At 42.4% G+C, this 27,326-nt stretch overlaps 1 protein-coding gene across 3 annotated transcripts in view; it reads left to right on the forward strand.

Moving 5' to 3' along the window:
- The first annotated feature begins 2,753 nt into the window (after positions 1-2,753).
- Positions 2,754-27,326, forward strand: part of CFAP410 (cilia and flagella associated protein 410) — a 65,749-nt gene continuing 41,176 nt past the window's right edge. For 2 of the 3 annotated variants that reach the window (XM_063428810.1, XM_063428811.1), the window contains exons 1-3: positions 2,754-2,927; positions 10,766-10,784; positions 12,157-12,203. In XM_063428810.1, coding sequence (XP_063284880.1) covers positions 2,851-2,927; positions 10,766-10,784; positions 12,157-12,203 — 143 coding nt within the window. In that variant the 5' untranslated portion in view covers positions 2,754-2,850. The remainder of the gene's footprint in view (positions 2,928-10,765; positions 10,785-12,156; positions 12,204-27,326) is intronic. The other variant, XM_063428812.1, reaches the window with a different exon arrangement.

The raw sequence follows: 27,326 nt of genomic DNA on the forward strand, positions 1-27,326 counted from the left end.
TAAAGTCTGGTCCATAGTCCAAAGGAAGCAGGCGAGCAACCAGGCTTCTCCAGCTCATAGTGGCGAGGTTGGTTTCGCCACAGATGTCAAAGGAGCTGTTTACCAAGAGAGCCAGTATAGATGGAGAAAAGTAGGGGACCAATGACAGAACCTTTGGGAACGCGAAAAGAGATGGGTTGGGGATAAGAGGCAAAGCCAGAGAAAAAAACACACTGAAAAAGTGCTGGGAGAGGTAGGAGGAGCACCAGGAGAGAGCAGTATCTAATAGACCGAGATTACGGAGAATGAGAAGAAGCTGTTGATGATCAACATTGTCAAAGGCAGAAGAAAGATCAAGGAGAATGAGGATAGAGTAATGGCCGCGAGATTTAGCAGCGATTAAATCGCTGGATACTTTGGTCACAGCTGTTTCAACAGAGTGACGAGCGCGGAATCCAGACTAAAGCAGGTCAAGCAGAGAGTTGGATTCCAGGAAGTCTGTCACTCTTGCATGCACAACTCTCTCAAGGTTCTTGGAGCCAAACGGCAGTAGCGATATAGGGCGGTAGTTGGATGGGGAGTTGGGATCAAAGTGGGGCTTTTTCTGTATTGGCATTATGGTTGCATGCTGGAAGGGTGAAGAAAATGTGCCAGAGGAAAGGGAGAGATTGAACATTTTAGTGAGATGAAGAGAAAAATAGGGAGACAGAGTGCGGATGAGATATGAGGGAATAGGATCGAGGGAACAGGTGGTGGGGCGGGAGGACCGGAGAAGAGAAGAAACCTCTTCCATTGTAAAATGTGCGAATGAGCATAGAACAGTGGAGTGAGTGGGGTTGGGTGATGTATTGGAAAATGTATTGGAAGGTGAGGGAGAGAGGTTAGAGATCTCTTCTCTGATTGTAGAAATCTTCCCAGTGAAGTGAGTTGCAAAGTTTGAGGCGGACAGGGTGGTAGGAGGCGTGGGAGCAACAGGGCGAAGGAGAGCATTAAATGTGTGAAATAGGCATTTGGGTTGGTGGGACAGTGTGCTTATGAGGGTGTTGAAGTAATTTACTTTTTCAGAAGAAAGAGCCAGAGTATAGGAGCGCAGCATAAATTTATAGTGGAGAAAGTAGGGTGCAGAGTGAGACTTTCTCCAACAGCGTTCAGCAGTTCTGGAACATTTTTGGAGATATCGGGTCAGTTTGGTCTATCTATCTATTTCCATCTATCTATCTATCTATCTATTCCTATCTATCTATTTATCTCACTCACTAACTCTCACTAACTCTTGCTCACTCTCTCACTCACTAACTCTCTCACTCAATCACTAAAACTCTTACTCACTAACTCTCTAACTCTCATTCACTTTTTCTCTCACTCATTCTCACTCACTCTCACTCACTTTCTCACTCATTAACTCACTAACTCTCTCGCTCACTCACTTTCTCTCTCTCTCTCACTCGCTCCCTAACTCTCTCTCAGTCCATAACTCACTTTCTCTCTCCCACTAATGCTCACTCACTCACTTTCACTCTCTCTCACCCACTCTCTCACTTGCACTCTCACTCACTTATTTCCACACTCTCACACTCTCACTCACTCACTCACTCACTACTCACTCTCACACTCAATCACTCACTTTTACTCTCTCACTCACACTCACTCACTGTCACTCTCTCAAACTCACTCACTCTCTCTCACTAACTTTCTCACTTATTAACTCTCCCACTCATGCTCACTCACTCACTTTCACTCTCTCTCACCCACTATCTCACTCTCTCACTCACTTACACACTCTCTCTCACTCACTTACACACTCTCTCTCACTCACTGACCCACTTACTCACACACTCTCTCACACTCAGTCACTCACGCACTTTCACTCTCTCTCACACTCTCAATCACACTCACTTTCTCTCACACTTACTTTCACTCACTCACTCTTAAAATTAGTTTTCTTACAGTTTGGATCCTCCTGCTCGGCCTCCTGCCTTATCCCTTCCACCTGTCAGCCCGAGCTGACCCTGTGTGCTGGAGATCTTTATCTCCCACACTGGCTCTGATTGCTGACAGGCTGTGGGTTACTACAGGACACAGGAGGCGCGTTCACAGTGCCTCCTGTATCTTGATAGCACGTTTTAAGTCTTCAGCTAAGCGTGAAGACGTCAAACGTGAGTCCTGCGCATCAGGCGGGACTTGACTCGGAAGTCCATCTGGTCGCCGTCTGAGTGACTGCCACTGGAGATGTACCTAGGTTCTAATGTAAACACTGTATTTTCTCTGAAAATACAGTGTTTACATGAAAAAGCTTGCAGGGGCTATTGTATCCACCTGAACAACCCCATTAAGCTGAAGTTGTTCAGGTGACTAAAGTGTCCCTTTAAGCCTGAATTTTGCAATTTGGTTTTGATTTCTCTGCAATCTGTGTTTATTGAATAAGTCCCACTAGAGGGAGACAGCAAGCCATGAATATTCCAAACTGAGCCAACTATATTTTCTATCTGCATAAATGACATTTATATCTGAATTAACAATAATGGCTTCAATCTACAAACTGGCTTGCATACTATGGCCAGTTAGATGTGAATGTTTTCACTCAAGCTGCATTGCAGGCTCTCATGTAGACCAAGCCAGGCATATTGGGAGTCAGAGCTGCTCAGAGCATTTCAACATGTGGCCTCTGGAGGCGCTCCGCCGTGCTACTACGTCACGTGACAAGTTGCTTTATGGTAACCAATGAAACACCTCGCTCTGTAGTTAACACGAGGCTTGAACCGCACATACCGCGCCCCTTAGCGACAAGCCGGGAGACGCCGGGAAAGCCTTAGATACAGATAGCAATAGCATCGCGCCCGCCCTGGGTTACCGCTACTCCGGTTTACCGTTATGAAGTTAACCCGGAAGCAGGTGCTATCAAGAGCAAAGGCCTCGGAGCTGGAGAGCATCCGGAAGCTGAACTGTTGGTTAGATTCCTTATATATTTTTGGGGCCTGCGGTGCCTGTGATTACATTATTTAATATATATTTTTAAAATTCGCAGAACCATAACAATCCAGAGCAAGAACGTCTCATAGGTAGATGACCAGCGGTTCTAGAACTACAAATTATATGGTGCTTTGCCTTGACAAAGCATCATCGGAGATGTAGTTCTTGAATAGCAGGAGGAGTAGTTTGGGCACCATGGCTAAGGTCGTTATATGTTTCAGTCATGCTTTGCTCTCTTTGCTTTTGCTGAGAGAGAGGGAGAGGATGTTATCATATATGTCATATTATATATTTATATTGTTTGTTATATATATTTCATTCTTTTCTATGCAGTATATAACTATTAGAAATGTCAATTGTTTGCATAGCATTTAAAGGATCACTATAGTGTCAGGAAAACAAACTCGTTTTCCTGTCACTATATAACCCTGAGGTGTCGTACCCCCTCCCCACCCCCCTCTGGGCTGAAGGGGTTTTAACCCCTTCAGCCACATACCTTAATCCAGCGCCGAGCTCCCTCGCGCTGGTGACCTCTCCTCCCACTCCGTTGTCCGCTCCCCAGTGGAGCGGAATGCGCATGCGCTGCATAAACCCCCATAGGAAAGCATTTCTCAATGTTTTCCTATGGATGTTCTGCACACTGAATGCGATTTTCGCATTCAGCGTCGCAGAAGCACCTCCAGCGGCTGTCCCCGGGACAACGCCCTGCTGGAGAACAATAGGACAGGAAAAAGGGGGAGGGGAAGAGTCACATTTTCCCATGGATTTAAAGGTGCAGAAAAAGTGTTTTAAAATCAAAATAAAGCTTTTAAAGGGCAATATATCCCAGGGGCCATTGTCACAGGGCAAGAGGCTGTGACGAAGGTGCTTTCGTCACACATCTTCCCTCCCAGGGGGAGACTAACCAGGTACCTGACCTCCTGTCGGTCAGCACCTGAGTTAGTCGAGCAGCCCACCCACAACCGAGTACTGCACCTGTAGTTCTCAGGTGTCCAGCATTGTCCTGTCTGTCCCAGGCTGCAGAGGGCACGTCTGCCGCCCCTGATCTCCCTTGTGAGTTCTTCTTTTAATTGATCTATTGCTTTAATAACTTTTGTTTCTGATATAGGTTGGTTTATTGCTTCTAATTGGTTGGGTAGAATTTGGGGAATCTTTATATTTTCAAGGATTTTTTAAAATTTCTTCATCATTACCAAATAATTCCTCTGGTAGATTATATAGATCTTGTAACGGCACCCCCATAAAAGGGGTTAACAGCCGTTTAGTAGATCTTCCCTTCCAGAGACACAGGCACAGCTACTGTAGACACCAATACACCGAACCGGAGAAGCATATGAATGCCATAAACAGCCGAATAGGAAAAAACATACGAATGTACGAAAGTATGCATCACATTCACATAAAACTTACATTTTCAGAATCCGCATACTCCAAATACAAACATACATCAAAATCATACAAATTGGTCCAGTGGTTCAAAAGGTAGATCGTAGTCCTTTGTGACCAAATGAAGCATGGCTGTTCTGCCCAAAACCAGTTCCACAGAGTCTTCTATCCTGGAGATAATTGGGAAGTAATCCAATTATCTCCAAGGACAGAGGCAAAACTCCATTAAGCACATGGCAGTAAAAAGACAGTAAAATACACAAGGTTACATTTATTACATAAAATACTGACATGCAACATATCCCTAGATAGCTTAGGTCTGAGCACACATTATTACTGAAGGGCGCTCAGACCACACACATACAGTTCAATTGCCATGGAGCCAAAGTCTTTCCCATAGTCTTTCATTATACGAATGGGCTCCATGGCATAGCTATCTGGGGTATCACCGCTCAAACAGGGCAAGCAACGAATGACCCGGCTTTCATGTCTTTGCAGGGGAAAATCAAGCGTTTTCAAATGGGGCCATAGTCTAAAGGCAGCATAGTCTTAATGCTCCTCCAATGCACAGTGGCGAGATTGGTCTCATCACAGATCTCTATAGAATTTTTAAAATGGTCCGTCTATTTGTTCTGGGGCCATTATGTATGTATCTTTATCACTAATTCTAGATATCACTCTTTTTAATTGTTTTCCTTTTTTTTTTTTTTAACTTACTAGTCATAAGCACTTCAGGCTTATTGCCTTTTTGGTACTATTTAGATTGAAAAAATTGTAAAGTTTTTGCTATTTTATTGGATAATTGTACATATATGTTCTGTTCTATTTCTGATATTTTATTAGCTATTTCTGAAGAGGGTGTTATTATATTTCTTATATTCATTTAGCGCTATGTATAGCTCTGAGAGTGGGGGGGGGCCTTATTTTTTTTTTTTATTCTGGCTGCCATTCCGATCAAGTGGCCTCTAATTACGCTTTTGTAAGCGCACCATACTGAAATAGCTGATGTCCCCTTATTGTTTTCCAAGTAAAATAGTTTGGTTATTTTTTTATTTGTATTTTTTCTATCTGTTCAATATTATTTTTATATATTATATTATTGTTCAATTGCCAGTCTTTACGAAACTTGTCAAAGCGTCTCTGTAATCCAATATAATTGGGTTATGGTCTAACCATGTTATATCCTGTATTACAATCTTTTTAACACGGTATAGCATGGCCACATCCCCCAGAATAAGGTTGATTCTGGAGTAGGAATTGAATATTTTTGAATAACATGTGAAGTCCGACTCCAGTGGATGAAACGTTCTTTATAGTCTATCTGAAGATCCTTTATTGATCTTTTTTCCATTGTAGTTCCTCCTATCTTTTTAAAAGGGTTTACACAGATTAAACTACATTTTACTGTCACCTGATTTTTATTTTTTTTTTCCCCTGAAAAAAATAAAAATAAATAAGCGTTTTAAAATTTTTTTTTAATAACGTTTAAAAAAGAAGAAAAAGTCTCGCCCCCCCTTCACCCAGTCCAAATAAAAATGAACCCCTTCCCTGCCAGTTGATCACTGCCTACAGTGATCAAAATACAGATCACAGTATTTTACCGTGATCTAACTTTTTTTTTTTAACCCCTGAGGATTAACTTTTATTTATTTCTTAAGCCTCAGGGGTTCAATTTATTTAATTAATTTAAGTATTATATATTTTGCTAGCTGGGGTGGGTGGAAGTTATGGGAAAGTGGGGAATTTACTGTTAGTGCTGCTTACTGCTAGTTAGGGGTTAACGGTAAAAAAAAAAGTTTAACAATTTTTAAAAGTGTAAAAAATTTAAGTTTCAAAAATTTAATAAAAAAAAAAAAAGTTTAACAATGCTCATTACTTCTACACATGGAACATACTAGCGAAAAAATGATCCAATGCTAAGGTTCAAAATATGCCTTTTGGATTACCCCGGGGTGCATTCTTTAATAAATAGTATGTGTTTGTGGGGAAGTTTGAATAACCAGCCAGCTAAACTACTCAAAAATGGAACATGGACACACCACGTAAAACTTCAAAGTTAGAGAAAAAAACTGTGTCTCAACATCCACATATACCTAGCAAATGTACATAAGGGGGTATTGCTGTACTGAGACGACATAGCTAAGCAACATATGACGTATTTTACAGTCGTAGCACCCATAAGATTTGCAAAATATACTGTGCAAACATGCTTTGTGTGTCAAAAAGGCAGGAAAAATGCTTATTACCACTACACTATGTACAAGCTAACCGGAAAATTATCCCACGCTAAGGTTTAAAATATGCCTTTTGAAATACCCTGGGATGTCTTCTTTAAGACATGGTATGCCTTTATGGTGTAGTTGGAATATGTAGCCTGCTCAAGTGCTCCAAAGTGGGACACGGACGTATCAAAACCCTCCATGAAAATCCCCACTTAAAAACCTGAACTTGTCATGTCTTCTTTACAGCACTGTAACTTCACAAAATAGTGTCTAGGTCATATATTTGGGCATATTGTTTTACTCAGAAGATGTAACTGAGCATAATTTTTTTTTTTTTTATGACAGTGGTAAATATCAAGTGTAAGAAATACTCAGCAAAAATGCAACATATATGTAAAAATGCCTTTTTTTTCACAAAAATTTACATAAATTGGTGAAAAAATTGTGATAAATTAAGGCACAATATACACCATATAAGATACCCTTGGGTGTCTGCTTTATCAATTGAAAGCCCTTTCTGGGATTATTTGTACAATCACACTGCTATAATACACTAAAATGAGACATAGGCCCAAATTCTAGCTAATGAAACTGAAGTAGCCTTGTCTCTTTATATGGCATTGTAGCTTCACAGAATAGTGCCAAATGCATACAATGGGGGTATGGTTATACTCGGCAGATGTAGCTGAACACTATATGGGCTTGTGTGCAGGAATAGCACACACCAGCTTTACGAAATACACATTACAAACACCTTGTTATATGTTTATATGCCAACATAGAGGGAAAAAAAAAAATTTTACTCCAATATGTAGCAGAGATTGGCGATGAAATGGTTACGTAAAAAGTGTCAAACTAACCTTAGGTAAATCGCCAGTGATGTCTGCTTTATATAAATATATACTTTTGTGTGGCAAATTTGTTGTCTGTGGTGGCTACGAAACCTACAAGACGAACATACCAACATCTAAAATTGTTTCACATTAAAATTTTATTTTAGTCCTTGTATTTTGTGACCTGTAACTTTCAAAATAAGCTGAAATCCTATACATATTATGTACTTTATAAATCAGGACACATAAATGAATTTTATTTTGAATTACTTTTATTAATTTATTATTGCCAAAACTGTGGAAAAAAATGTATTTATTTATTTTTTCTGCATTTTTTTTTTTTTTATAATTTAATGAGAATTTATCTATGTATATGTGACAAAATTAAAAGCTCTGTTTGCCCTTTAAAAAATGGTATATACCGTAATATGTGTTGGTGCAATAAATGACAGAGATTGCATTTGAACACAAAAAAAAAATGAAAAAAATGGCTTGTGTCCATAAGGATAAGACAAGCTTTTGAAGCTGTGCCCTTAAGGGGTTAACACCTCAAACATCTGGTCTGTGTTATTTAACTTGTGATTCTTCTCTCAGAAACCCCCCCCAATCTCCCTCCAATAAGTTCTATTGTACTTTCTGCAAAGGACTTCCTCTTTTGTCTAGTATTCCATGACAGGTCCTGGTAGACCGTTAGCGTTTGATACTCTCCTGAAAGATTGTTTCCCAGCGCCGAGGGAGCCTGGCGGTGGAGAAAGGGAAGTGGCTAAAGGGGTTTTAACCCCTTCAGCCCATGGGGAGGGGGGCCATGAGGGTGGGGAGGACGTAAGGACTACATAGTGCCTGGAAAACTAGTTAGGTTTCCTGGCACTATAGTGCTCACATTTTATTACTTTGCAGAAGACACAAAACTTTGTTAACACTAAAACATGGCTTTCAATGCCTACTGCAAGATCATTTATAAATATGTTAAATAGAAGCAGTTCCAAAACAGAACCCTGAGGGACACCACTTACCACTTTTGTCCAGCTTAAAAATGTACCATTAATGACAGCTCATTGTACTCTATCCTTAGGCCAATGTTCTACCGAAGAACAAGGATATTCATCTAGACTGATTTCTTTTAGCTTAAAGACTAACCTATTGTGAGGAACCGTATTAAATGCCTTGGCAAAATCCAAGTAGATCACATCCACTGCAACACCCTGATCTATAATTCTACCTACTTCTTCATAGAATGCAGTTAGGTTAGTTTGACATGACCTATGTTTCATAAAACCATTCTGATTAGTGCTAATAACAAAGTTCTTCCCAATGAATTCCTGAATATTATCCCCTAATAGCCTTTCAAATATTTTTCCAGCCACAGAAATTAAGCTCAAAGGTCTATAATTTCCAGGCAAGGATTTTGAACCCTTTTTAAATATAGAAACGACATCTGCCTTCCTCCAATCCTCCGGTACAGTACCTGAAACAAAAGATTCTTGGAAGATTAACTACAGAGGTTCACTTATTTCCCCACTTAGCTCCTTACGTACTCATGGGTGAATACCGTCAGGCCCCGGAGCTTTATTTACATTCATTTTCTTTAACTGCTGTAGTACCTCGAGTCATCCAATCACAAGTTATCTACAAGTTTTTTACAGCAATCATTTGCATATCTCTTGCCATGGGATCCTCATTAATATATACTGAAGAAAAATAGTTATTTAAAATGTTTGCCTTTTCCTGGCAGTAATGTCATACTAAGTATATTTTTATATTATTATGTACATATATTATTATAAAAACACTCTTATCATTAAATTACACACTTAATAATATTTTGTGTGTGTGTATATATATTCTAATAAGTAATTACAAATAAAGTTAAATAATAAATAAATGTTATATATAATTTTATTCTAACTGTATTTTGATATTTATAAATATACACGGTGACTATAAATAAAAAAAAATAAATATATATATATATATATATATATATATATATATATATATATATAATTTAAATTCTATGTGCATATTCATGTAATATTTTTACATAATTAAGTAAATTTGTTGATTGCAATTGAGGGACCTGCCTGACAACCCAGGCCAAAAGTCCAGGGAATTAAATTTGCTAGCACTGTATTTAACCCAGTAAGTTTCCATTACTCCCTAAAACCTGTAAAGGGGGGGGGGGGGGGGGGGGGCACTGTTTTACTCAGGAGACTTTGCTGAACACAAATATTAGTGTTTCAAAACAGTAAAACATATCACCGCAAAGTGTTTGTTTCTTTTGCATTTTTCTCACACAAACGGCACTTTCACTGATTATATAATTGTTGTGATAAGATTTACTATTTTGAAACACTTATATTTGTGTTCAGCGAACTCTCTAGAGTATAACCGTACCCCCCATGTAAAGGTTTTATAGTGTTTTTGAAAGTTACAGGGTCAAATATAAGACTTGATTTTCTGTGTTTTCAATTTGCCAGATTGGTTATGTTGCCTTTGAGAGCGTATGGTAGCCCCGGAATGAGAATTACCCCCAAGATGGCATACATGGTTACATAGCTGAAAAGAGACTTGCGTCCATCAAGTTCAGCCTTCCTCACATATGTTTTTGCTTTTGATCCAAAAATGATGCCATTTGCAAAAGAAGACAACCAAGGTATTGCGAATGGTATATGTTCAGTCTTTTATTAGTAGCCACTTAGTCACAAACACTGGCCAAAGTTAGCGTTCATAATAGTTTTTTGCATTTTTAATACTCAAACAAATATAAATGTTAACTTTGGCCAGTGTTTATGACTAAGTGGCTACTAAAAAAGACTGGACATACCCCATATTGAATATCCTGGGTTGTCTACTTAAAAAAAAATATATATACATGTGCGGTATGATTCAGAGATTTATGACAGATAACGGTGTTACAATGTCACTATTGATGCATTTTAAAAATATATATTTTGAAACCGCAATGTCCTTCTTGTACTTATAGCCCTATAACTTGCAAAAAAAACACCACTTTTCATTAGTTTTGTAGATGAGTGAAAGATTTTTCAAGTTAAAAAAATTTTGGTTTTTCACCATATTATTTTTTTTTTTTATCATTTATTTTTTTTTAAAGTAAATTTATATGACATGATGCAAATAATGTTATGTAAAGAAAGCCCTTCTTGTCCTGAAAAAAATCAATATATAATTTGTATGGGAACAGTAAATATGAGAGAGGAAAATTACAGCTAAACACAAACACCACAAAAGTGTTAAAACAGCTCTGGTCCTTAACGTACAACATGGTCAAAACAGTCATGTTTTATCATTAACTGTATATTTGTAAAAAAAAGAGGGGTAATTTATTCTAACAAATTTTATATGTGTCTATTTTAGGGGCAGTCGGCTCACAGACGTAAGTACATTTATTTTTATGTTTGTTATTGCTCTAACTGGGATCTTAAATGCCATTTTATCTTTGCATTCTATATCCATTTTTTCCCTACATTTCTTCTCTTTCTTCACTTCTAAGAAGTTAGAGGTTATTGAATGCAAATTATTTTCTAAAATGGTTTAACTATGTACATAGAATGTCCACAATGATTTGTTATTTTATTAATTTTGCAGACGGCATAGAGCACCTGAGGTAGCTAGATAGCTAATACCAATTTGAAAAAAAGCATTTGCAGTCTGAGAAATTCCTTATTCTAAATTACAGTATTACATTTGTAATGTTATGGTGACATCCATGGCTTTCACAGTAAGGGGTTTCAGCAATGCAGAGATAGCATTATACAAGTGGTTCTTTAAGCCTTTTAGAGGTTCTCACAATGGTAAAATATTTGTGAAAAGCTGATGTTGACTGCATTAGAATTTCTTTCAATGATGATATATACATGGGATGAGGACCCACCTTGTCTCATGTAGATATTGATTTTTGGCAAAATGTTGCCATGGACAGAGCTTACGTCACTACATCTAGCCATTTCCTTTCAGCCATCGCTCCCTGTTCATAAATTATGTACATACCTTTTTTTTAAACCATGGGTAGCTACTGATTGGTTTAGAGCATCAGCTTACTGCTCTAAGCCAATCAGTGGCCCTTCTCCCGGTGGCAATCCCTGCTCCCTCTGTGATCTTACATAGACTCACAGCGTGGAAACTCTTAATGGCACACTGTGTAGCACTGTCTCAGGAAGCACATCCATTGAAAAGACTGTGTTTAAGTATAATCACTGCAGACATTTTCATGTAAACTGTAGTTGTTCTGGTGTTTATAGTGTCTCTTTAAGCATAACAAATGTGTGAAATTACTTATCAGCGGACTCTCATCCTGGCATGTTAAAGATGAGGTGCGGAAGCTTGCAGTGCCAAAGAGGAATACATATACTAAGTGAGATGTTCTAACCGCTACATCGCCACCATACAAGCAGACATGTCCCCTTGAAGTGTGTTTGTTAAAAAAACTGAAAAGATGACCCAAGTAACAGTGCTGCTTTAACTCCCTGGTTTAGAACCATTACAGAGCAGTTTATAGTTTTTCATTGTGTCTCATGTGGTTAGAATTGGCATATGAATATCAGGTGCTTGTCATTTTGTCATAATTTGTTTCCTGTAGTGGTAGCCTTTTCATATTGCAATTTAGATTCATCTTATTATGAAGTGTGAAGAAGTTAAACAAGTCGCCTATCTGTGACATGTACACCTGAAGCTGTTTGGTACACTGTTCGGGCTGTCTTGTGTTTGACTTGATCCTAATATTGTTTTTTTTGTTTGTTTTTTTTCAGATCTCAATATGCCATGAACTTCCAAACATTGAAGTTATGACGTTAAGGTAAATTTGTCTAATTATTATAAGTATATGAGGCCATAGTAATGAATGTAAAATATAATCTCTATAATATATTCAGATGAGAAGACACAATCATAACAAAAGTAATATTAAGGAAATTCTATTTTTTAAACTTCTGGTGTGAGTTGTGTGGTGAGGATATAAGCTTGTTTTGAATATTAAACTGGAACACTAACCTCTCCATTTAGGGCATGCAGAGGAGGTGGGTTTGAATTTCGCTATGTTTTATAGGCTCTGTTTATAGACTTTTCAATTCCAAAGAAACTGTTACATGTGCAATATCCCATTCACCATATGCACATTTAAAGGGACAGGCACCCAGACAACTATAGGCACCCAAACAACTTAAGCTCATTGGAGTGGTCTGGGTGCAGTGTCCCAGACCCCTTAACCCTGTAATTGTAATTATTGCAGTTTTTGATAAACTGCAATAATTACATTACATTGCAGGGCTAACTCCACTTCTATTGGTTGTCTACTAGACCTCCTGGCGGTTAGGTGACTTGGTCGCCTAACTGATGCTGAACGTACTCACGCTCTGCATGAGATCATCCAGCATCACCCAAAACCCCATAGAAAAGCAATATACAGTGCTTTCCTAAGGGGAAAGTCCTAATGCTATTGCGGCACTCGCCAAACATGTGCATTAGGTCCTCCCCGCCAGCTGATGTTGGCGGAGGAGAAGCAGAGGCAGAGCCTGATCCAGCACCGAGGGACATCTGCGCTGGAATCAAGTAAGTTTATAAAGGGGTTTTTAACCGCTTCTGCACCATGGTGGGAGAGGAGGCGCACTATAGGGCTAGGAAAAACATCTTTTTTTTTCCTAGAACTATAGTTTTCCTTTAACCCCTTAAGGACGCTAGACGGAAATTTTCCGTCATTGCAGCACTCCCCTTAAGGACGTTGGACGTAAAATGTCCGTCCAAAATGAAAATTAACCCCTGATTACTACAATCGCGGCAATCGTGGTGTTAATCTTCCTGTAGTATGTCTCCATATTGGAGGCACACTACAATGGGCAGTTTCACTGATTCAGCCCATGTGATCGCTCTGACCGATCTGTTTCCCTGCAGCTCCGTGTGAGCTGTGAACTGCAAAGAGACAGATCAATGCTGATCTTTCTCTCTGCAAGAAAAAAAAGTGTTAGCAATAAAATCCTCCCCCCCCCACCCTCTTGCAAATAAAATGTAACCCCTTCCCTGCCCTTGCAGTGATCAAAATACAGATCACAGTATTTCACTGTGATCTGATTTTTTTCTTTTAACCCCCGAGGGTAAACTTTTCTTTTTTTTTTTTTAATCCTCAGGGGTTACATTTATTTAATTCATTAATTTAAATATTTTAAAATATTTATTTATTTAGCTAGGGTTGGTAGAAGTTAGTGGGGAAATTGGCTAGTTGAAGTTAGGCTAGTTAGGGGTTAAAAGTAAAAAAAAAAAAAAAAAAAACAATGAAAAGTGGAAAAAAAACTTAAAAAGTTTAAACAAGGGGGCGGGGCCTGACCGCCAAACTGAACGGTTGCATATACCAACAGCTCCTGCAAACCTCCAAACTTTAAGCTTACAAAAGCGGATTTTATGCCTAATTAATGACCTGCAACCGTGGTCCAAAGCACAAGGGAGCACTGGCTCAGAGGAGAGGCTTGCAAACCCCTTGTTTTAGTCCCTCGAGACGATACCAGTCGTCCCTACAGGATGAGGCCTACTCAGGCGGTGAGTGGGGTGGATGGCCGCTGCCCCGCTATCCTGCCCAACTGTGTCGCGCTGGACTCCCATGGATGTGCAACCAGGGCCCCCCCCTCTCTGGACCGGTGGGGGTGATCCCGGTCCGCACCCTGCAACCCTTACTGCACCAGAGACCCCACTACTCAAACCACGAGGCCCCACTAAAATGGCGGCAAACACAAACTCACCAACGCATAAGGGGAATAACGCCATCTTTTCTCCCTCGCTGGCTGAGACCTTTACACAAGCAAGGCGGAGATGACATGCCTGCATGAGGCGGCCTGACAGACGGGATCCCTACGACACACTACTCCAACGCTCACCGGTTCAAAGTGGCTACGATGCCCGAGCTCACATGAGGAGAGACAAGCAGAGGGACAGCCGATCGACAGGCACGGCAAGTAACCTGCCCACCCTGAATACCACCGAGATACACAGGCTCATCCAAGCGCCTGGATCACAGCCCAAGACCCTGCTCCCTACTCTGGCTGAAGACCACAGCACCTCCGAGACTGAGCTACATCTCCTACAGACAGCTACGCTCAGCTCCAGCATGGAACAACCCATGGACAGCCACCATTCTTACCCAAGCCAGGGCATAGGCTGACGCTGAACTCTCTGACCATGCCACCCTCCTTTCGACAACTACATACCTGATTATAGGACTCACAGTATACAAGGTTTTATTCCATTGAATTTTTCAAGACTTGTTTTCTTTTTATTTATTTTTTAATGCATTTCATGGGACAACATGGAGAATACAGCTATGCAGATGACACTACAGACCTTGTTTAACCTGTTGAACTCCTGATATAACTCTGCTCTCATGTACCTAAGCTTATGTTACTGTCACATACAAACACTGTCTGACCTACGCTCAATATTAGACCTAGATCTTGCACACTGCGCAGCATACCAACCAGCACACTACACTATACTAACTAGCACTAGGGCGCATCTATCCGCTTCAAACACCCAGGCATGTAACCCTCCCCCTTTTTTCTTAATTGAATTTTTTTTTTATGATTTTTTATCTTTTATTTCTATTAATTTTAATCTTGACGTCAGAATCCGTTAACAAACCGAGGAACAATTTTGCAGCGCACTAAGTCCCTTGCAGTCATATCCTAGGTCCGAACAGACAACGTGTTGCCCAATAAGGGCTGCTCACTTACTCATGGTCGCATGTCGCCTTCCCTACATACAGGGCAGCACCAGTCTAAGCCAGATTTTACTTTAAACGAGTTAAACTGTCGCTGCTCGCTTCAGCCTATCAATCTTACACGAAACCTGCAAACGCTTATGTAACGGACCGTTTCAGCATAAAAGGGAATAAAATCCGTTTAGGCGATAATCCCCTTTTTGAGAGACAGGCACAGCTTCTGCAGAACACCAAACTCCCGAACTGGATACAAGATAACACTCCGAACTGGAACAGCTGAACAAGAAAAGCATACAATCCGCTTACACTCCTGGCAGTCAGCTTACAATCCAATTCCCCCCAAAAACGAGACGACACTTCATTTTCAGGGTTAAACAGGAACTCTGGACTGGCTCATCCAGCCTGGCTTTTATTTCCATCTCACACATACAGGCCACACCCAGGGGGAGGCATAAAATAACCAATCACATACATGGTACAACCCACACATCCCCTCCCCTCAGATAACCCGTTAACATAATTATACAGCCCGGAAAACTACAGTTTTTATACATGGGCTATAACTTTAAATCCATACATACAATCTTCCTAATAACTGCATATTTAGAATCAGCACACTTTAAACATACACCCTTCCAAAAATCAGCCAAATCCCTCCAGTGGATCAAAAGTTAGCTGGAAGTCCTTTATGACCGACCGCAAGCACAATTTCCTGCCCAAAACAGTTCCATAGATTTGGGCTGTGCGGTCGGTCAATTTCATGCGGAAAAACGACTAAGTCCCATTTTGAACGGGACTTAGTCTCTGGAGCTGAAAAACGAAATGATGGAGAAGGTAAGGGTCAGCGGTGTTCGGCAAAATGTGTAGCCGATTTCAGTTCCACAGAATCTTTAGCATACACCGCTGACCGCATTCGAATGACCTAAGATGGCGGCCGCCGCCACGTGTTCGGCTGTCGAATGGCGGCCACCCAGCGCTCGGCAATTAACCTGCAGTAACCTCACAGCCTGGGAGGTAAATTGCCTGCACACTTTAACTTCTGGGTGGCCCGCCTGTGTGGTACTTGGTTCAGTAAGCCCTATTTACTGAACCAAGTGGGGGAAAGCCAGGGGCAAGTTATTTTACAGGTCTGGGGACATAGTCTTAAAGGGGTATTGTTACCCAAAGTCTCAATATGTCCCCAGACAGTTCTTAAAGGGCCAGCAGCAGTACAATAAAATACCATTCCCTGTGCGTAAAGGGCCAGCAGTCGCACAGTTAAATACAATATGCCCCAAATAACCCAGGGGCCATAGTCAGCAGGTAAGAGGCTAGCAACCAGGCCTCTCCAGTTCACAGTGGCGAAGCTGGTTTCGCCACAGCTTACACTAATCCCTAGTCGACGCGTTATAGAACAGTCTGAAATCTTACGCTTCTCATGATAATATACCATAAAAGTGTGCTAGTCAATCAGATACCATATCAATCTAATGCTCAAGATAAGCCTGCAGTAGCTGTTGTGGCTCTGCAAGACCAATTGTATGTTTTTCATATGCACAAGAAAAATAAAGAATTAAAAAAAAAAAAGTTTAAACAAAGTTTTAAAATAGTAAAATAAGTTGTTAAAAGCTAAATAAAACTTTTTCAAAGTTAAAATGTTTAAAAAAGGGTGAAAATGCGTATTACCTCTACACTTGGTACAAGCTAGCGAAAAAATTATACCACAGTAAGGTTTCAAATATCCCTTTAGGAAATGGTATGCCTTTGTGAAGTAAATGGGGAAAAAAACACCTATTAAAAAAATTCCAAAGTGGGGCATGGACCCAGCGTAAAAATTCTAACTTAAATGGCTGTGTCTTGAATGTGCCCCTTCAATGTCCGCATATACCTGGCAAAGGTACATATGGGGGTATTGCTGTGCTCAGACGACATAGCTGAGCAAGATAGGAAGTATTATATAGCCGTAGCACATAAGGTTTGCAAAATACACAGTACAAACTCACTGTGTGTCAAAAAATGCTTATTACCACTGCACTTGGTACAAGCTAGTGGAAAAATTATCCCACGCTTAGGTTCAAAATTTGCCTTTTGAAATACCCTCAGGCGTCTTCTTTAAGAAATAGTATGCCTTTTTGGGGTAGTTGGAAAAAGCAGCCTGCTAACATATTTAAAAATAGAATACGGACCCATTAAAACTCTCCATGTAAATTCACACTTAAAAACCTGAACTTACCACGTCTCTTTCACAGCACTGTAACTTCACAAAATAGTGTCTGGGTCATACATTGGACATATTGTTTTACTCAGAAGAGGTACTTAGGGGGAATTTGTGACAGTGGCACTTATCAAATGTAAGAAATACCCAGCGAAAATGCAACATGTATGTAAAAAAAAAAATTATTTTGTTTTCTCACCATAAAATTTGAAATAAATTGGTGAAAAATTGGTGGCAAGTTAAGGTATAATATATGCCTAATAACATACCCTGGAGTGTCTGCTTTCTCAAATGGAAGGCCTTTGTGGGGTTATTTGAACATTCAAATGGCTATAATGCCACAAAATCAGACATATAATCATCTATGAAAATTCCAACTAGAAACTGAAATAGCATGTAGCTTCACAGAATAGCGGCAAAGGTATACAATGGGGGTATCGTTGTACTCAGCAGATGTAGCTGAACACAATATGGGGTTCTGTACAGGGATAGTACACACTAGATTTACGAAATACACATTACAAAAACCTTGTTATATGTGAATATGCCAAAATAGAGAAAAAACACAATTTTACTCCAATATTTAGCAGAGATTGGCGGTGAAATGGCTACGCAAAAAGTGTCAAACTAACCTTGGGTAAATAGCCTGTGATGTCTACTTTATATAAATATATACTTTTGTGTGGCAATTGAAGATTATGCTAGCGTTAGTCTACTTATAATCTTTTTTTTTTTTTTTAATTCTTTATTTTTGTAGTGCAAATAATAACAAACAGCTTGTCATGCCCCAACGGCAATTGACAAGAGAGTCAGGATACAAATTTACAAGCAATAAGGCAATACTTTCACGGTGCACCATTTTGTTTTTAAAATATCTATAACAGGATTTTCAAACAAGTTTTGTAAGGCTATCTGGGTCAAGATTGTGGTAACTATATCATAGAAATAGCAGGAGAGTATTTAAAGATTTTTAAATGCTGTGGCCTGATTTTTCTTAGCCAGCGCAGCCTGTGGTATGGTTATCCTGAGCAGTGTTCATACTAGGTGGGTATAGGATGAGGTTACACAGGGTTGTACACAGTGATGTCGCTTCACTAATAAAGAGAATGAAAAAGATTGGTCTCTGCTAGCGTGTGTTACTTTAAATGCTAGATTGAAGCTTCTTAAAGCTTCTTAACCCCGCATGTGGACTACGCTGGGGAGTTGGGTAGAGCAGTGGAATGGCGACACGTTTAAAATCTATGCGGACGCAATAGTAGGCAAAGGGAAATAATAATAAAAAGAAAAAAAAAAGGGGTGGGCATTAATTGGAGAGTCTGACCTGTGACTAATTTGCTGGAGCACCTGGTAAGCCCAGGAAAAACATGCTACTTCCGAGTGCCAAGTATTTAGCACGCTGTGATACCTGAGAATAACATATAAACATCAAACGATATCCAGTGAGTGCGTAACGAGAGAGTCCAGGTTAACCGGTCAGAGCAAAAACATAATACAGTAATACAGCAATGTCATTTGGGTGAGTCTTAGGACACTGAGCTCTCTGTGTGAATTAGTGGCAGCCTGAGGGTCATGTCCCAGTATACTGGCACTAATTGTCGGGTTACCCAACTATGAGACAACGATCTTGCCCTTAATCTATTGCGCTACAAGACTTAACTATTTGCAGCCCCAACCTTAAGAGGCCTGTGAGTTTTGGGTCAAAAAGAGAACACATATTTATGTAACTGAGTGAAGAACTTAAGTAAGAGCCTAAGAACATGCGCTACTGATCCCGCTAAATTAATGGGCACATTTAGATAAGGAGTCTGGTCCTAGACAGGAGACCTGAGCGTGGACATAGATTTAGGAGAGTAGTCGGGCAAGGTAGTCCTCAAACAGTATACTTAGGCAGCACAGTGTCCAGCTGTTTCTGGGTGGATGTGCAAAACGAGTCCAACAATGAAAACAAAACAAAACAAGCAAATTGACACATTCGCGTCTTCGGGCGTGAAGTCAACCATATCCCCACAGGAGCGTCAGGCAGCTCGTACGGCGACCAGATCGGTAACCGGGGTGCAGGCAGCCGCCGTCTGTCACTCAATGTTCCCGGTATGCTTCATGGGGTAGCTTCTGATACGGGCAACAGACCATACTGCCCACGGGAGCACAGGAAATGAGGGGTGTGGGTCCGTAAGTCCACCTACGGTATCAAGGGGGGCTCGTTGACCGTGCCGTTTGGGGGGATCCCCTCGGAACAAATGTCTCTGATGTGGCTGGATTCCACATATGGGTGTTGGCGGGTCTGCTAGGCCGCTGTAGGGCGTCGAGGGGGAGGCCCCACGCTGCTAGGTGCCTGTTTGCTTCTAGGAGGTCGACGATTAGGTAGGTATCATTCCCATGGAGCACCTGTAACTTGCGGGGTGGACGCCACTGGTATGTTATATTGTGTGCACGGAGTAAGGTGGTGAGTGGCCTGAGGGATGCGCGCCATTGCATAGTTCCTCTAGATAGGTCCGAATAGAACGTGAGGGACATGTCCTCGAAGGTATAAGGTGTGTTTCCTTTGGCGGCGGCCATTATTGCCATTTTGTCATGACGTTTGTGAAATTTAACAATAATGTCCTTGGGTGCCGTCGCTGGGGCTGTCGCGGGTTTGGGTATTCGGAATACGCTTTCAATGCTCATTCCCTTGGCTTGTCTCGCGGGGAGAATCGTGCTTACCAGACGTCTGATGAGGTGAGGTACCTCGGCGTCCGAGATAGAGTCCACTATACCCCGGATCTTGAGGTTTTGGGCCCGCCGCGTGTCTTCCATCGCCGCCATTTTGTGTTCCGTTTGCAGGTACTGTTGTTGTAGGGAGGTTACATCTCGCTGCAGCGCGGTTATTTGCTGCGTGTGGCTTTTGGAATCCCGCTCGACGACACCCACTCGGTCCGACAGGCCCTGGATGTTTTTCTTCATATCCGCCATGTCGGCCTGGATGCCCCGTCTGAGCTCCGCCAGCAGTTCCTTCATCTCCGCCTTGGTGACCGGTGCCGCGTCCGTCTGTGTCTTGGGTTGCGACGGCTGTTTTATAGCGGGTATGGCCACCTCTTCTCGGTCCGAGAGTGGATCATCGGAATTAGTGAGGTCGTCCATATAGTCTGTGTAGTCCGCCATGTGGGGTTCCTGGGCCCCCTGCGCTCTCCGCCACAGGTCCCCGATACTTGCGCCTGGACGTGTCCCGTCCGATTTTAGTTTTTTGGTCTTCTTCCCCATGCTGGATTGTCGGGGTAATCAGCCTGCTTTTTTGTATTTTAGGGGGGTGAAATTTGTAGTTTGACTGTAAATAAGCTTGTAATCCACGGAGCTCACTGGAGTTGCGACCGCTCTGTTCGGCTGTTCAGTCTACTTATAATCTTAATTTTAATAATGACAGGAGGCGAGTATTTTGCATTACTCTCTTTACTAAACTCCACAGCAGTAAAGAAAGTGAAAACATTTAAACCAATCAAAATGCAAACAGGAAGTATATTATCCCAGTAAACAGGCTCCTCCTCCTCTTTCGGAAGCGACATCGGAACAGGGAAGTAGGTTAGCAATAAAGTCTGTAACAAACATCAACGGTGGTATCTAACGGGAATGATGAACTTCTTGGCTTGAGTGGAAGCAGGCACCAACGGGTGAACGTCCAATAGGAGTCTTGGTCTTTATATGATGAACCGTAATCCTAGGGTTATACTGTAGATGTTCCAAATTTTTACGAAATTAAACTGAAAAGAGAATATGAGAAGGTTAGGCACCGGTCTTGAAACTGTTTGTAGTAATGACAGTGATCCATCGGATAACATTGAAATAGTATAATTTACGTACTCAGTGTATAATCTAACAGCAGTTCGGTAGGCTGATGATAACAGTGGATACAATATACCAACATATTGGTTCAGGGAGATAGAAAAACGGAAGAATGGAGAAAAAGTTGTAAACGTATGAATAGAGTAGTTCCCCTCCTCTCCGGCTGGGAAGGGCGGGAAAATACTCGCCTCCTGTCATTATTAAAATTAAGATAAGTACACTAACGCTAGTGTAATCTTAAATTTTACCACATGAAAGGAGGCTTCCTATTTTGCTTTTTTTAACGCTGTTGTATAAGAGACATGGCCGCACCGGAGTTCGGTCGGAAATAGAATGTGCAGAATGTAGATTCTCTAGACCAATCTGCGGAGCATAGGATATCCGATGAAGGCCGAGGATGCCGCCGTTCTGCGTACCGAGTGGGCCCCGAACGTAGCGTCCACGCCAGCAAGTGATAGTATCCAGTGAACCCACCTAGCTAGGATGGTCGTTGTGATGGGGACATGTGGTTTAACGTATGATACTAGGAGTTGACCTGAGGGTGGAGACTGAATCGGTAAGGTAATTTTCACGTACCACCGTAGAGCAGAGACGACGCAGAGTTGTGGATTGGTGGGGAAGAAGGGGTAGAACACCGATGTGGAGTCAGTCTTCGTGCGACGGGATATCCGGAATGTTACTCCTTCAGGGGAGATTGCAAACGCGTCTATGTCCAACGCCCGAATGTCCGACACCCTGCGGAAGGAGATCAGGCAAAGCAAAACCGTGAGTTTTGCTGAGAGTTGTCGGAGAGAGAGTCTGCCGTGAGTTGGCCAGTCTCTCAGGAATCGGAGGACTACTTCGACGTCCCAGAGTCGTGAGTATTTAGGGCCTAGGGGGCTCTGTAATCGGATGCACCTCAGAAGTCGACATACCAGCGGGTCCTTGCCTACCGGGATCCCTAGTATGGGGACATGGGCCGCTGAGATAGCTGAACAAATTACATTAAGTGATCTATAAGACCGACCTGATGAGAATAGGTGGGATAGGAAATTCAGAATGGCTGGAATAGAGGCCGTAAATGGATCGAGGTTCCGTTCCAAACACCAAGTGGACCAGGAATTCCAAGCAGTTAGGTAGCATCTTCTGGTTCCAGGGGCCCATGAGTCCCATAGTAGTTCCTTAGCAGCCTGCGATAGTTCGCCGACTTGCCAGGCGCCCCTGAAAGTGTCCAAACCACCAGATGGAGACGATTGTCTAGGATGAGTGGGTGAGGGTTGCCTTTTGGATTTGTGAGAATGTACTGATGATGAGGTAGTAGAAAAGGATCGTTGTATGATAGGGCTAGGAGGTCCGGGAACCATGGTTGTCCTCTCCATAGCGGAGTGATGAGCACTAGAGAGGTTTGTTGACTTCTCAAGTAGTGTATGGTCCTCTCTATCATGGCAAAGGGAGGGAAGGCGTAGGCTCCCGTGATTGCCATGGCTGTAGGAAGGCGTCCACTGCTGCGCTCTCCGGGTCCGGGAGCCAGATGAAGTTTAGTGTCGTTTGTCTGTTGCGGGACGCATTTGTGGATCCAGTTTCCAGTCGCTGGTGTCTCGCCAGTGACGTGAGAACCAGTCTACCGTGAGATTCGTCTCTCCTGGGAGGTATTCCGCTGTGAGGGAGATGTTGCGGGGTAGGCAGAAATCCAAGATCTCTTTCATTATTTCTGACAGGAGACGGGCGCGGGCTCCGCCTAGGCGGTTGATGTAGTGGACAGAGGAGATGTTGTCCATCCTGAGGAGGATGCAGCAGTCCGACTTGTCCTTTGCAAAGCTGCGGATAGCGAATGACCCGGCTAGGAGTTCTAGGCAGTTTATATGCATATTGAGGTCCTGGGATGTCCAGGCGCCTCCTGTCGATGTATTTTCGCTCGTCGCGACCCATCCCCAGAGGCTGGCGTCTGATTCCAATATCATATCGGGTGTCTTTCCGAAGATGGCTCGGTCGTTCCATGCCTCCATGCTGTGGACCCATTATTAGGCCCTTTATAAACTATAATCCTTACTGGGCCCCTTTAATACTATATTCTCATATTCAGTTCTCAGGCCTCATAGTTTAAGCTTTACAAGATTTCTTTGTTCGTAGAAACAGCATGTCAGCAGAAAATGCTAGAATCTTCTGATTAAATGAAACACTGTAGCAGATAGTCTTGATAGAATGTATAATTGCTAAAAAGGCCTTGAGATGCTAACCTTGAAACGACTAAGGTACCAACTACTCATTATGGATAGCTGCCAAAGCTCCCTCGTGCCCAGCAAGATGGAGCCGAAACCTGTAGGAGCTCGTCATGATGTCAGCTATGACATAAGATGTAACACCCAACAGGGAGGGCATTTGACTAACCACTTTGCACTTGAGCCAATTGACAATGTTTTCTTGCTCATATCTTGATTTTTACAATGATGTAATTTTACCTTTAAAAGGGCCTGCAAGCCCGCTTTTTAACCAGATGCCAATAAATTTCCTGAAGTGCTTTTAACCTGAACTCCGTGTGTCAGTGTGAATTTACTTCTGCGTATACGCAATTTAAACATCTCAGATTTGGTCAGGAACAGATAGTCATTCAAACTTATTGGTTTGCCTAAAAGATTCCCTTATCACTTGTATGGAAGCAGAGAGAAGTCCCACTATGCGGGCGAGGGCGCGGAGTGGAATGGTGTGGCAGCGGATGGCTCTGCGTAATTCCTTGCGGATGGCTGATATTTTTGATGTCGGTAGCCGCAGAGTGCTGGAGGTGGAATCTATCTCGAATCCCAGAAATTGTACTGTTTGTGATGAGGAGATTTTTGAAAATTCACTATAAAGCCCAGGGATGCTTTATCCGTGGTATAGCGTGTGTGTTGTATCAGTCTGGATTTGTCTGAGCAGAACAGCAGGAGGTCGTCCAGGTGTATAATGCAACAAATTCCTTGCGCTCGAAGATGTGTGACCACGGGTTTCAGCAGTTTGGTAAAGCACCATGAGGCCGAACTAAGGCCGAAGGGGAGGCACGTGAATTGCCAAGGAAGGCCTTGCCAGTGGAACCGTAGGAATTGTCTGCAGGATTGGTGGACGGGTACTGATAGGTATGCGTCCTTGAGGTCTAGTCTCGTGAACCAATCCTTGTCTTGTAAGAGGTCTCGTAGAAGATGTATGCCTTCCATCTTGAAGTGTTTGTATGTGACGTACTCGTTGAGGTGTCGTAGGTTTATGACGGGTCGGAAATCTCCCATTTCTTCTTTACTAAGAAGATGTTGCTGAAGAAACCTTGAGGGTCGGAGGCGGGTTCGATCGCGCCTTTTGAGTATAGGGTTTGCAGTTCGTTGTTGATGAGAGAGGTATCTTCTGTTGAGCAGTTGATGGGACATGGTAGTTCCATCTGTCGTGGTTGGTCTACGAAGTCGATGACGTAGCCTTGTATTGTCTGTAGGATCCATGCGTCTGTGGAGATGGAGGTCCATTCCTGGAAGAAAAGAGATATGCGACCTGCTGTACGCATTGGAAGAGAAAACTGAGTGAAATGGTTGCTTACCTGAGGAGAATCGTGCTCTGCCTCGGGTGCGTGGTCCGCGACCTCTGTCTGCTCCTCGAGTGTAGGAGGATGGTCGGTATCCCACCTCTGGGTAAAAAGGTTGGAGTCTCGTAGAGCGGGGGCCTGATGGCCAGCAGCGGCTGGCAGCATGGCCCTTTTGGCGGCCAGCCCGTCCAAAAACACCCCTGGAGGTGTTTTGTCTAAAGACTCTTCGCATTGATGTTGGAGCCTTGTTTAAGGATGTGAAGACGTTTACATGTCTGCTCAAATCTTTGAGGAAAGGGTCTCCAAAAAGCTTGCCCTGTGCCAGAGGACCTAGTTCCTTGGTGCCCAACTCCACCAACTTTCCGTCAATGCGGAGAAGTGCTGCTTTACGTCGCTCGGATGATAAGGCGACATTGGCATTACCCACAAAGCAAAAGCATCTTTGTGCCCACTCCCGAACATCATGAGCTCATTCGCGCACCATAGTAGCGTCGAATTGATCGGCTTTGGCTAGGGCATCGTCGGCCAAGTACATTATTCTGGACAGTGGTCCCACTGAATCCAGAAGTTTATCCTGTACCCCTTTAAACCCTTTCTCCACTCCTTTGCGTGGGTCACAGCCACCTCGTGACATAAAGGTGGTCATCACCTGGTCGAATTCTGGAGTTTCCGCAACGTGGTCAGGTAGAAATGGTCGTGGGCATTCCGACCGTAAGCGGTTGCGGACTGTCTTGTCCATGGACTTCCGTAACCAGAGGGGCATGAACCTCACTAGGTGGTCGGGTGGTGTCCAGTCGCTTGAGCGTGGATGTCTTATCTTTCTTGGATTAAAAAGTTTTTGTCCCAGCGGGTCAAAGATGGTGTCTTCGTCTTCCTGTGGGGGTTCCGCGTTATCTGGTTCTTGGGGTTCTCCCATGAACGTGTGTTGTGGAAAGAAGGATTGGGATCCGGAGTCCGAGCCCCAAGCATCCTCATTGGAGTCTGATTTGTCCACTTGCTATTCATCTAAGATGGCCATGGATTTAGCATGAGACTCGTCTTCCTCCGAAGAGTACTAGTGCTGTGGGTTCGGGGTGGTGGCTGTAGCGGGTTTAGTGCGTTTAGCGGGGTTTTTGCCTTTGTTTGTGTTTGTGTTCCAATGGCGTTTGCCAGTAAGGGTTTCTGGGCTCTTATGCAATTCTGGTGCATCAGAATCTGAGTCATGGCGGGATAGGTGGGTTTTTGATGGTTTCCTCTTGTCTGGATCAGAGGCCATCATTTTGGAGAGAACTTTATCCATGGAGGCGGATCCACACGGCCTCGTTTACCATATTTTGGAGCTTTGTTGTCTGAGAGGTCTCCATAATGCCTGAATATGTGTTTGGCACAGGGCGTAGGTGATAGAGGTCAGTATGCTGTAGCTGTATTTAGACAGTAATAGACTGTATTAATATTGTTATGCGGACCCCAGCAGGGTGCAATAATGTGTAAATGTTGTACTGAGTACAAATTACCCCAGCAGGGTTAGTAGATAAATATATGATACCCCGGTGGGTATAGTAGTTGTATGATAATACCAAGGACCCCAGCAGGGTTTTAAAGGTATAATAATGGTTGGATGAGAACCAAATAACCCCAGCAGGGTTTGTAATTATATGATACCCCAGCAGGGCATGGTTAGTGATATGTAGGAAAAAGGTGTACCCTCAGTAGGGTCTGTGACCAAAAGTGAGATGTGGCATAAACACCCCAGCAGGGTATATAGTGCCAGTGGTCTCAGTAGTGACCAATAGCCCCAGCAGGGCAGGATAAAAAAAAACACTTGTTGGGATTTAAATTCTGGGCCTCACCCAGGGTTATAGAGGTGGCCACAAAGCGACCTCCTTAGCAGCACAGTTTAGGGGCAGGCACAGGTTAACCACCTTATGTGCCTTTAACAGCAAGCTTAACTGACCTCTGTCTTGTGTAGGAAGGTTATTCTGTGGTTATGTGTGTCCTGTTTGTCACTAGCGGCACTATCCAACATGGCGGCCGTAATCTCGTGAGACGCGGGATTAAAGATGGCCGCCGCGAGTATAGCCGCAGCTGGAGCCGGGCCGCAGCAAAACTAGGTGAGAGGGAGCCGTCGGTGACGGTGAGGCAGGGGAAAGGCTAAGGGACCTGCTAGTATACTCTGGACCACCCAAGGGAATGGAGGAAATGAGTAAGAGGTTGCTGAGACTAGGGAGAAAGATCACCCTAGAAGCCCCAGCTAAAGGAGAAATAGTAGTGTAGCAAAGTACATGAGGAATAAATGTAGAAGCAAGTACAGAAAACAGGAATCATATGAAAATATATATATAAAGTAGTAATGACAATAAAATAAACGTGTTGGGGTTAAAATCAGCTATATACGAAACTCTCTCAGTTAGATGGATATTTTGCTAGAGCCACACCCTCTGTGATAGACAGGATCCCGGGAATCAGCCAAGAAGACAAGAGATGTGTTCTATAACCAATTCAAAGTTTATTATACAGTCATATGCATTTATACCCCACTCTCATGTCGGTGGGGGCCATGAGCATTAGTGACATAATTTGTTTTTCACAAGTTATAAACAGCTGTTTCTAGTTATAATCTTTCGCAATATAACGCAATACATATTTGATTAAAACCAGATATTTACAAAATACCGATATCTTGGACAATTAACAAGAACATTTCGAAATCAGT

The sequence above is a fragment of the Pelobates fuscus genome, chromosome 8 (genome assembly GCF_036172605.1).
Source record: "Pelobates fuscus isolate aPelFus1 chromosome 8, aPelFus1.pri, whole genome shotgun sequence".
NCBI classification, from domain to species: Eukaryota; Metazoa; Chordata; class Amphibia; order Anura; family Pelobatidae; genus Pelobates; species Pelobates fuscus.